Source organism: Labrus mixtus, chromosome 23 (genome assembly GCF_963584025.1).
Source record: "Labrus mixtus chromosome 23, fLabMix1.1, whole genome shotgun sequence".
Classification (NCBI taxonomy): domain Eukaryota; kingdom Metazoa; phylum Chordata; class Actinopteri; order Labriformes; family Labridae; genus Labrus; species Labrus mixtus.
The window spans coordinates 5890293-5902459 of NC_083634.1; the positions used below are offsets into that span (position 1 = coordinate 5890293).

Sequence of the window (12167 nt, forward strand, 5' to 3'; positions counted from 1 at the left end):
ATAACTGAGGAGGAATATTTGCTGTTCCTACAGCGTGTTTGCCGACGTCTTTCCTCATGCTTTGTTAAGTTTGAAACCCTTTTTTTCTAACCTCTGTTTCATATCAGTCCTCCTCATGTTACTCTTTTGATCTAATCTCAGTTCCTTCCTCTGCTGCTCAACTCCCTGCTTTAGTGCTTCTGGTATCTGTGGAGCAGAGGGGGAAAATGTATCGGTTGTAATGCTGTCACAGACTGTTATCTAACAACGGTTTGGCTTTAACTAATCTCTGTAAACAGATATCTGCATCAAGCACAGCTAAAAATCCTTCCACAGACATACACACTTAAACAGAAGTCTAAAAAGACGTCCTTTAATGTCCTAAGAAGCGCCAAATCAGAATCCGGTTTTAATGCCAAGTGCGTTTACACATAGGTACTCACTCATGGAGGGAACTTTACTTTTTGAAGGTCTCGGTCTCGTATCGGAATCAAAAGCATTTTTACTCAGTCTTGTCTTGAGCGATGTACATTGCTTTGGATAAAAGTGAATTGTAGAATTGTAGTAGAATTGTCTCAGTCTCAGACCGGTCAAGACCACCACTTATCGGCTATTTTCTCACACCATCACTGTGATTAGAAGGAAAACACCTCTTTCTAAGAGAACAAATAATTTCTCGTTTGATTTTTATCCCCCGGTTACGGCTGCAACCTTCCAGGTGTTAAGGTCTAAATGAGTGACACGTCCTCTTCACACAAGATGAGTCTTGGTTTTGTCTCCGTCTTGCCCTGGCCTCAGGCTATAGGAGCATGACATCTAGGTCACTAGTGAGTGTTGTGTTTGTGTGTCCACTTTTCAATCTCATAATATTTACTGAATGCGTGTTGTTTGTGTGTGTAGGTGAAGTGTATTGTCTGCTGCTGAATGTTCGGAAGGAAGTCAGAGTTTCATTTCCTTCAACAGATCAGACAGCCTTTGTCTTTTGTGATCGCCCTCGAGCGTTTGAGCATGTGTGGTGGTCGTTTGTGTTTGTGTGTGTGTTTATCTTGAGGTTTCGAGCCAGCTTTCCTGTGGAATGAGTCGTGGGATCAGCACTGTTCACAAACTCCAGGTAATAATTACAATAAACACACACGCAGTCGTTTAGTTCAAAGACTCAAATGTTCTTTTTCAGGCCCGGCAGTGAAACTTTGGTTGAATTATATTGTACTTTAATTTAAAGGTCACATACTCTCCTCCTCTTCAACCAGTTTCAATAAGTCTCTGAGCTCCTCAAAACATGTGTGTGAAGTTTCTTGTTCTAAATCCACTCTGATCCTGTATTTGATCATGTCTATAAACCCCTCTATTTCAGCCCTGCTCAGAACAGGCTGTTTCTGTGTCTGTACCTTTAAATATGTAAATGAGCTGTGTCTGACCACGCCCCCTCTCTGGAAGGGCTCGGGCGGCTCGGTCTTTCTTGCTCCATGTCCTATTGTTTACGGTGAGAAGGCAGACTCAGAGGTCAGAACAAACACCTAGCTGTGGGAGTGTCACCCACCTGGGAGAGGAGTTACTGCCCTTTGTGATGTCATGAAGGGAAAATCTCCAAACGGCCTGTTTGAGCACACATTTTCTGAAAAGTGGAGCAGGGAGAAGACAGAGAGGATGGACTTTTCTCATCATTGGGGGGTTTGGAGACAGACTAGAGACACATATTAGTGTTAGAGGAACATGGTGAAGAGGATTTTAAATAATATGAGACCTTTAATCTTGTGCCAGATGTCTTGCATAAGTTGCCGGTTTATAATAGGTATGAAAAGTTTGAGAAATACGCCAGTAGCCCTTTTAAGAACAGGCTGTAATTGATGAAATAGAAGTCATTCCTCCAGTTAAAAGTCTGTCAAGTAAAGGGTTTGGTCTTGCCGGTCTTGGAGAACTCTAGTCCTTGGTATATCTTGGTCTCGGTGAGTGTTTTCATGACTACAACACTAATCAAATGTTTAAGGAGCAGCAGGAGTCTGAGTTTGGTCCGAGCTTCACTTCTTTCTCTGACATGATTATTTCATCCTCCGCCTTGTTGAACCCAAGCATCGTAAATGAACTCTTTTATAGTTCAAAGGTTTTACGTCAGCAGCAATTTGTGGCCACGTGTCCCAAATAGTCCCGAGGCCACACCCTGCTCCTAACTAAACTGTTGGTTTATGAGGTCAACTCTTATTTATTTAAACATGCCAACGAGAGGCTGTAGAGGCAGCTGGAGACGAGATCATGTAGTTGATGACACGGGTCTAAATGTGGAGCAAACTTAGCGACATGTTGCCACTTCTTGAGTTCAATCCACACACTTAATTTCAAAAGTTGATCGCAATTAATCAGATTTTTAAGCGCATGTTTGAAATTCCCTTATTCAGCATTTAAAAATAAACTTTGTTAGGCCTTTATTTTGAATGTTAGTACTGTCTTTAGCTGAGAGTACTTTACTTCTTTGGATTCAACCGTGCTTTTATTTTGAAATAAAGTAAGGCCCTTAGAGTGAAGGTTAGGACATGAAGTTAAGCACAGAAACAGAAAGTGGTTAGGGATCCCAAACTGAGGTCAAACAGCTCAAAGGAACAGTAACAAAGGTCAATGTGTGATGTCATAAGGTCAATGTGTGATGTCATAAGGTCAATGTGTGATGTCATAAGGTGGATATTTCTTTGGACTCGTCAGCTGAGCTGTCTGAGAGTTTGTTGAAGTGAAATGAGACATTCAAAGATGCAGCAGTGTCCTTCTTTTACATCACTGAGACTACAGGGAGACACTGAGGACCACTATCTACGGTGAGCCTGAAGGGACAAAATAGCATGAGATTAATCGATATTAATTAATGCAGACAGCTCTACTTTTTACACCTTGGAGACTACATGGCTTGACTGATTTGTTAAAAATGGAAGCAGGTTTTTTTAACTAGAGAAGAAAATATAACAAAATTGCTTCAGAAATGACTCAAAACAGATTTGATTTGTCGACTTGTAGCAGCAGAACGTTGTGCAGTCTCTGGTTGAGTTGAGTCATTTTCTGTATTTCCACTTCTGGCTCTGCTATGTGTGCGATAAAACACAGTGAGTCATCAGCTGAATCAGTTCGTTTTAACTTGTTGGGGCTGAGCTGCGTGATTCTGCAGCTCTCCCTCCATGAAAGCTCTCATTTTCAAACAGCTGATTGATAACTAATAATCATTCTTGTTACCTCCTTTTTCTCTCTGCAGGTTTTATCTTTAACGCCGTCCGTGTACAGGCCTTTAGCAAAAGTCCAGTGTTTAGAGGGAAACTGAATAAAAACATGATGATACTGTGGGTTTATCATTTCTCTGGCTGGAGGGAGTCGATTTAAAGGGCCATATTTATCCTCTGCAAACACCAGCTGTGAAGTGAAGGACTTGCTACATATTTGTTTCTGCTCTAACAAGTCTTTGACTTGTTTACACAGGTACACAAGGCTCCGGCACTTCAAATAAAGACTGTTATGTAAGTGGGACAAGTTGCCGGAGACAGAAGCTGCAATGAAAGTATACACGATCCAGGAGTTTGAAAGGTAATTTGGGTATATTGCTGCATCTCAATCACACATCCAAAGGCCGTGTGATTGGTCATTTTCAATATTTTTTACACCCTGGGCCTTTTTTCTATACATATATCGGGATACTAAAAGTTCTTGTTTTGTCACTTCAGGTTCAGTTTGTTGTTCTGTAAGTGTCTGACATCATAACAGAAAGGATCCCTACTGAGTTATGGACCTTTTTGTTAAAGGAGAAGATGGTTTTGTAAAAGGAACCAAGCTGTTGTGTCACTCTCTTCAAAGCAACCAAACTCCATTAACCAACATGGTCATTTGAGGGTTGCTCGTCTACAGCTGCATCCATTAGTGTGTTTGTCCTCTTGTGTGAGTTTAAATGGTTTGTTCAGAGCCAACACAATATTTGTGAAACAAACAACACCACCGTAATGAGGCCACTGTCAACAAATAGCTTCTGGTCCTCGAGGTAGAAATGTTCTTTTTATCGATGGAGTCTGGTTGATTTCCAGCTTTGCAACAACCTTGAAAATAAAGGGAGTTGCTGGTCTACCCCTGCTTTGATATTTCAGTTTGTTTCATTGGGTTACTTTGGTGTCTAAACTGATTATACTCAATAAAAAACAAAACACCCAAACACAAACAAAACCCGCTAACTGGTCATGGTGGGGGAAGACCAGCAACTCCTGCTCGTTTAGGTTAAATCGATGTTTTCTTCAATGAAGTCTGGTGGGTTTTGCAAAGAGTGAAGTTCTGGCTGTTTCCGGTTTTGAGAAAAGCCTCCTACCCTTTAAATATAATCCATCTCTGTACAATCCTTTCTGTGATGTTGTCAGACACAAAGAACAACAATCTGAGCCTGTCAGTGACAAATACAAGAACTTTTATTGGGCGTACTTTGATCGGGAGGAAGTGCCCCAACGGATGGCGTTGCAGCTGTTACAGCCCGTTTTTAGTTTATTCATTTAGACCTCAAAACATTTTGAAATAGTTCCCATGAGTATAAAGATTCTGGACTTATCGTTAAAGGAAAGTAATCACATAGTCTTCTACCATATTAAAAAATGAGTTTTAAACCATAGAAATAGGACAGGCGTGTAATCAAGACCTAAACATTGTCCTGTCCTGTATAATGTTTCCGCCTCAATGTGAGTCCCTGTGAGGGTCTGTAACTCTGCTCCGCCATGTGTGTTCATAATGTGTACGTAGATACAGGCGTGGCTCCACAGCCATAAAACCGTCTGTGCCTGTCAATCACTAATTAAAAAGGCATGTTGCGGCTCTCTCCCAGTCTGCTTCGCGCTCAAGTGTTGCCTGCTTCTTATTCCTCTGGGGAATTTGGAAAGTGGCCACTAACCCTCACAACCCCCTCCTCCACCCCATCCTGCAAAAAAAAAACTGCTGCTTCAAAGACTTCCTGACATCTGGCCACAGCAGTCATAGCTGGAGGCTGAATGGGAAGATGGATGTGTAGGGTTGACTGATGAACCTGATAGAAGGAGCCACATTCTGTTTGTTTAAAGCAGCAAACTGAGCCTTTAAAGAAATGATCTTGACAACTGATTATATCATTGTTAACCTTTATATAAACCCATAACAGGATGTGATACATGTGACTAGACTTAGCTTTAAATGAAAGACAACAAAACCTCCAGACTAACAACCCATTTAAAGCTTTCTAAAGAAGTTTCAAGTGCTTATGTTTTATGTCTGATGATTGATAATTTTATCATGTCATTCAGTACTTATCTGACTGATTAACACTTTAAACTATCTTCTTATACAATATAGGGGACGAACAGAAACGCCAAAATATAACTCCTTAAGCTATAATGAAATAAAAAACACAAACTGGAGACTACACTAAAACTAGGGTTTTTAATAAGTAAACTTTTATAAACACATGGTACAATCATAGGGCCTTTAAATACAAAGTGCGGATATGAAGCAGGCCGAATAAATAACAATGCTATAATATGATATAATTTGAATTTCCCTCGGGATCAATAAAGTATCTATCTATCTATAAGCCTTTAGGCTACACATTGTAAGAGTCAGTCTTGTGAAATTGTAGAAGTTATTTGTGTTGGGTTATTGTTAAAGTGTAACCTGCACTAAAGTGTCTGTCCAGTAAACCTCTTCACAGTAAAACAAGTAGACGGTAAAGCACTTTGTAAAGAGACACAGAGAAACACACAGCCAGGCTTCCAGAGAGATTACTCAACGGGGACGGAGTGTGCATTTCAAGCAGATAAAGAGAACACTTTTAGTACGGCACGGCACGGCATGCTTTTACTCCTGTAGTTTTTCAACTTCTATTAAAATGTCTAATGACTATTTCCATTTTGTTGTTAACTTATACTGTAAAAAGGAAAGACATACGCACAGCCTTATAATGTGTTTTTATAAGGCTCAGGACAGTCAGAGAGATCCAAGAGTAAAAGTAGTTCAGCACGAGACCGGAAACTACGTTTATGTGCTTCAAAATAAGGGATTGTGTTTCTTTCCTTCTTAATGTGTTATGGAAAACGTTTTAAATGTGTTCAAAATGTCAGTGTAATAATGTTTGAGAAATTACAAACAAACTCAACTTCAATTACAATAAATAAAAATGCAAATAAACCAATTGAAATGTATATTTTTTATCAAATCATATTCAATGCAAATGACAAAGACGATGAGCCTCAAGTGAGAAGGAAAGTGTTTTGTCAAGGCAATGTCTTTTTTTTTTGCCTGAAGTATCAGGAAAATGGTCAGGTATGTCCCAAAAAAGTCCACGAGTGTCATGCTGTGGTCCAGCTGCAATGCTAAAAAAATTAATAAGATAAAAAAAATGTCTGGTAAACTTCTTATTCATTATGTAAATATTTCACTCTGTCATGTTCATTGTTCAGAAACTTCATTCACTTTGTTTGTTGCTCGACTTTTAATTAAATTAATCAAATACAGAATATTAACATATTTAATCCAAAAATAAATTAATGAATAAAATAGCTAAGAAATATATAATCATCTCGATAAAGCAAATACCTCACTTTATCTCACTTTAGCTCATGATGAGCTGAAATCTAACATTCTGACCTTTAGAAGGACGGCTGCGTTTTATTTTGAAACTCTCAGCCGGAATTCCGGTGTTTTCGCGCATGTAACTTGACAACTGAGCCGCTACCTGTCAAACAGTCTCCGGTTCTCCTCAGTGTTGAACTGAAATGCCGGCTGGCTGTTATTTATTTATCTTTTGGCCTTTTACCCGGGATATTTGTAAAAGAATTCCCGGTTTTTAAACGTCACGTTGTGTTTATGGGACTACACACCGGCACCTTCTCTCTCTCTCTCTCTCTTTCTCTCGTCCCGGTGGGTTTTTTTTTTCTTCTCAGCGGAGCCTCTCGGTGCTCAGAATGGGGGCTGGATGATTTGACAGTCCGACGTAGATTCAGGCTGATGGTCCGGGACCTGATATAGTGTTGAACAACGGCATGACCTACATACCGCAGAGCTTACCGGACATCTCTGCAGTATGGAAACAACCACCGACGTCCTGTTCAACCTTGTAACACAGCACTAAGTGACCTTCCGTTTTTTATTTGCTGCTGCTGACGGAACTATGCAGACGAAGACACGTGAATGTGCTCTGGGCTGATAAGAGAAGAAGACAGACCTATGTGCAAAATAAGGGAGCGTAATAACCAGGATTGTGTGCTTGAGGTTTTTTTTTTCTGACCTTTGACCTTTAATGCAAAATTAATCAAGCAGGTGGCTCTAGGATTCCGGATACCCGTGGATCTACCAGATAATACACTAGTGTTGCTGTATGGATCAGCTGTAAAGGGCCTAGAGCAGGGGTCAAAAGTCCACTGAAGCGACCAATGGATGCCTTATCTACCCAGAAATAAGATATAAAACAATTGAATGATCTATAAAGTGTTTAAATAAAATAGGTAGAAAAGCAATACAAATATATTTCAAGGACAGATTAGATTCCTAAATAGACTTTTCATTATGCTTCTAAATGATTGTCAGCCTTTACCTCTCTTGAGGGACACGGACGTGCCGCCTCGGGTCAAAGAAAACTTCATTCTGACCGGCTACCGTTTCCCAAACTACAGCCTGAGGGATTGCTTGTTATCCGCATTCAGGCCGACCAATGAAACTGGGAACTTCTGGACGCACTTCCTCCCAGTTTTCGTTTTTTTCTACTATTTCGTGGAGGCGTTCGGTTGGGAAGGCGCACCGCATGGCGCCGCCCCCTTCTTCTATCCGTTCTGGACCTACTTTATCGGGGTGTTCTGTCTGCTCATGGCGAGCAGCATGGCCCATCTGCTTAACTCGATGTCTCTGGTGGTTAGAGAAGTCTGCTTCTTTGTGGATTACGGCACCATCAGCGCCTACACAGTCGGCTCATCTTTGGCCTACTACTATTACATCCACCCTCAGGCAGGGATAGTGGAGACGGGAAACCACAATGGATCCCACATGGCCCTGGAACATGAACCCGGGGAGGCTGTCACATCATCCTATGCAATCCCAGAGTTCAGTGTGTTCTTTGAGACCTTCTACATCCCGAGTGCGTGTATGGTAGCAATCATCTGCATCTTGTCCTGCTGCAACACTCGTCAGAGGTGGAGGAAGCATCGCTACGTCATCCGAACCCTCGTCTTCCTGCTGCCGTTCCTCGTCTCTTCAACACCGGTGTTCTACCGCCTTCTCACCAGATCACCTTACTCCTCCACCTCCTCCTCCTTCACCGCTTCCAACTCCACCTCCACCTTCTTCTATCGTCACTGTTTCTGGCTGGTGGTGTCAGCCGTCTTCAACATCAGCAAGATTCCTGAGCGACTTGCCCCGGGTCGCTTCGACATCTGGGGTCACAGTCACCAGTGGTTCCACTGCTGCACCTTCCTGTCCATCCTCGACGAGCTCCACATGATCAAGGCTGAGGTGAGGGCGATCCTGCTCAGCCCGACTCTGCTGCTCCCGCCGGCAACCCTCTCACGCCTACCTGGACCTACTGTTGCGTCGACCTACGGGGTGATGCTCCTCCTGCAGACCACCATCATCTCCATCATCGTGTGGTTCTCCTGGAAGGCCAACTGCATCTACGGACCCGAGAGAGACCAGCTGGCCGAGGAATACCCCAAGAAGCACCTGAAATGTCACTGATCACAGATTTGTGTTTTGAATCGCCTTTACTGCGAATGAAGTTTGCACGTTTATTCAGAGCCATGCCACTAGAAGAAGTGCACAAGAATCACGATAACCCCCTCCTGATTCCATGTCTGTTGCATGTTTTAAACCCTTTGAGAGCATTGTGCAAGCTTTCATGGGGTAAATTTGGGACAAAGGGAGATGAGAGGATTATATTTGGAGCAGACCAATGGATGGCTGTCTGGCTGCGTGGATATTCTGAAATCTGCCAGGGCGTCTGATGATAAAACTACCTCTAGGTGTTGTTCACTCCATGACAGAGGAAAGGTGTTGGTACCCAGGGGAACACAAGTTCCATTTACCATTTGGGTAAAGTGGCTTAAATGTTGGCTTAAAGTGTTGTCAGTTGTCAGTGTTAGTTCCTCCTGTTACTTCCCCTTTCTCTGACTTCAAACTCTGTTTTTGCTGTGGTTGTGACTGAAAACTACGGAAGAGGATTAGGGCCAAATGTGGAAAAAAAGTTGTGCTCAGAACTCAATGTTTTAAATCAGAATTCTAAATGAATTCAATTGTGTACCTTCTTTAACTTTGTTAAGAAAGAAAATTTAAAAAAGGAAGGAAGTCTACATTTTATGTTTAAAAAAAAAAAAATAGATAGTCATGAAGAAAATAAATTCAAGCAAAATAAATCTGAATTCTAGGATTGAAGAAGAGATTATATGAAGGTAACTCCACTTTCGGATTAGTTGGCTTGTGTATAAGAAAATCGTTTTGTGTAAAAAGAAATGTTTCATCAAAGTCAGATTTTATACTTGGTACCCGAATACATTTTCCCTGGAAGGCCTCAATTGTCCTCCGTAGAATCCATTGTGTGACTTTCCTTAACCCTAACTTCTCTTGCTCTGAAATGAACGATCATGCAGTTTAATTTCCTCTCTCTGTCTTTGTGACCCACGTTACAGGAAGTGTGGTGGCCTTGACGAAGCTTCAGAAATAGCTGAGAGCACGTATCAGTGAAGCACTTTCAGGGGGTAAAGCCCCGTTATTAAGAAGCCATGCTTGATTTTTAACCTCCGGGGACTTCTCTGAGGCATGTGATGATGTCCTACTGACGGGTTCAGTCAGGATATTTAAATGTGAAATGTGTGTCATTGTGCTGTCATCTGCTGTATGTTTGGTTTCCATAACACTGATGGAAAGTTCCTCAGATTATGTTCACAATGCGTAAAGTGCTATAATTCAGATTAAATGTAATGCAACATTTTCTAATCACTATGGAAAGCTTACTGAATTTTCCTGCAGCTCACACAGGTAGTCTACACACTGCGTGCACAGATTGTAAAATCTAGCATTCCAAAAACGATAAGACTATAAGACATCAAGGCCAGTTTAGAGACCTGCATTGTGAACATACTTTAATATGGATGATGTAACCAGAGGCCGCTTTCTTTGTCATTTCATGTTCAGTTATCTCTTAGAGAAAAAGCCATAGTTTGAGGTAGTGGTAGTGAAGTTCGTGGCAATAGTTTTTGTCGTACTACATTATCAGGACCTTCCTGGACAGATTTGCACTTACAGATAGATCAGGTTAACGTAGTCTTTTGTACCTTTGAGTATTACCATCACCTGGGAGTTACAGATCCAGGAAGTGGCCAGCAGTTATCTAATTAGATTTCTTATTATCCTCCATTTTTATTTGTGAAGTTGGGAAGTCTAGTTGGGCCACGCATATGGGAAAAAATAGAACGTTTTTTTTAATTAGCATTTTCTGAAAAACCTTGACTTTTAACACTTTATTGTGGCCAATTTTAGCATGAAGTGATTTTCTGACCATCTGGGAGAATATTTAGAATATATATATATATATATATATAATATTAGAATAAGCATTGCCCTAAAAAAAAGAAGAAAATACTGAAAACTGTTTCACAGTTGCATCAGTTTTTCAACCGAGACCAAAATGAGTTGTATGAGAGGCTATCAGGGCCATGTTTAATAAATAAAAAAATATGAGTGAGATGAATAAAACATAAAGAGCCCCTTAATATTATCCTTAAATATTTAAAACAAAATAATCAGTAGTTTTAATAACTTTCCACACAAAAAATAAAACTTTATGTCGTCTAAAACGAGGTGACGGTCATACGTTATTTTTTTGTAGATTTTTTTTCAACCAGATAAACAGAAAATGTATTTTATGAAAAATATTTAAATGCATGACTTATAATTCAAGGATTCTCTGGGTTGTCTGGATCATGGGGATGAACTGAAATCGAGAGGCACTAACCTGGACTAACATTCACCATCTCGCAATTCAGCGTTTATCTCCATACAGCAATGTTGTCGATGTGTTATTCCCGCGCTGTAGGGATGGTATTTTACCAGCAATAATGTGTAAAAAAAATACCTGTATTTTGTGTTTGTTTTTTGATGTAAGGCCCTGTGTCCACCGGGCATTTCTTCCAGGCACAAAAGCTCTGGCTGTGTGCTCGGGAGCGCTTGCGTCCGTCCTGTCTCTATGACAACAGTCTGTTAACAACGGCCGCTGTATGAGCGGCAAGGCTCTGTTACGTTTTACTGCATGTTTTATATTTTAGATCGTGTTTACCCGATCAGATACAGAGCAAAGGGGTGTGGGTACAAGACACAACCCGTAGGCGGCAAAAATATGGGGAGTATCTTACATTTGCAAAAGAGCACCGGTGACGTCAACAGCGCCTTTCTGAGAAGTTGAAAGGTTTTCAACTTGAGCGCCGGGAGCGGTCGCACAAAAAAGGTGGAGCGTTCGGAAAAAAAAAAAACACTGGACGCTTAGCTTTTGGTCCGAGCGGTCTCCTGCTCCTGCCAACGTTCTCTGCTCATTGAAAACATTTGAAAAACTAACCTTGCTGGCGCTCAGAAAAAAACGCCATGTGGACACAGGGCCTAATTCTGCTCCCTGAATTCAAACCCTTTGGTCTCAGTTTTGTAGGATGAACTTTCACACGAAGGGCCAAGCTTGTGTTTAGTTGTCTTAATCCAGTTTGTTAGGAAATTGACTTTAAATGGCTTTTTCAAATTGTACGTTTTCATGTTTGTCGTGTTCTTTGTGTATGTAAATTAGAGCGCTGTACGGAGAGTAGCTAGTTAACTCAGCAAGCTAACGTTCAGTATCTGATAAAATATAGCAAAATATATTGTGGACATTTTCAGTACTTGAGCCTTTTTTCTAACACACCCATTGAAAGAAATATTAATATTATCAGTTGCAGACTCATTAAATTCATAGAGTTCATAGATTTGTGTAATTTTATTAGCTTGCTAGCTTGAGTCACTGTTAGCTGCAGCTTCTGTTTTATTTAAGATGATCTAAAAAGAAAAAGAGTAATTTAAAAATATTAAAATCTGTTCGATTAATTTGCACACTGAAAATGGACCATATGATGATTTCTTTGTGTGATTTGAATGTTTTTCTGTCACATTGTTCCTGATTTTTCATCGTGTCGAGAAGTCAGAGATGGAGTTGC

At 40.8% G+C, this 12167-nt stretch overlaps 1 protein-coding gene and 1 long non-coding RNA gene across 2 annotated transcripts; both read left to right on the forward strand.

Annotated features, from left to right (window-relative positions):
• Positions 1–2466: 2466 nt before the first annotated feature.
• Positions 2467–2817, forward strand: LOC132958794 (uncharacterized). Its single transcript, XR_009666834.1, has 2 exons — positions 2467–2585; positions 2628–2817. It is a non-coding gene; the product is annotated as an uncharacterized LOC132958794 (long non-coding RNA).
• Positions 2818–6658: 3841 nt separating this feature from the next.
• On the forward strand, positions 6659–9214 carry paqr9 (progestin and adipoQ receptor family member 9). The gene has a single exon (XM_061031411.1). It carries the CDS (start codon positions 7516–7518, stop codon positions 8674–8676), a length of 1161 nt encoding a protein of 386 aa, XP_060887394.1. The 5' UTR covers positions 6659–7515; the 3' UTR covers positions 8677–9214.
• Positions 9215–12167: the final 2953 nt, after the last annotated feature.

Excerpts from the sequence above, each read along its gene's own strand:
- paqr9 (XM_061031411.1), top strand. The coding sequence starts at position 7,516 with ATGCTTCTAAATGATTGTCAGCCTTTACCTCTCTTGAGGGACACGGAC.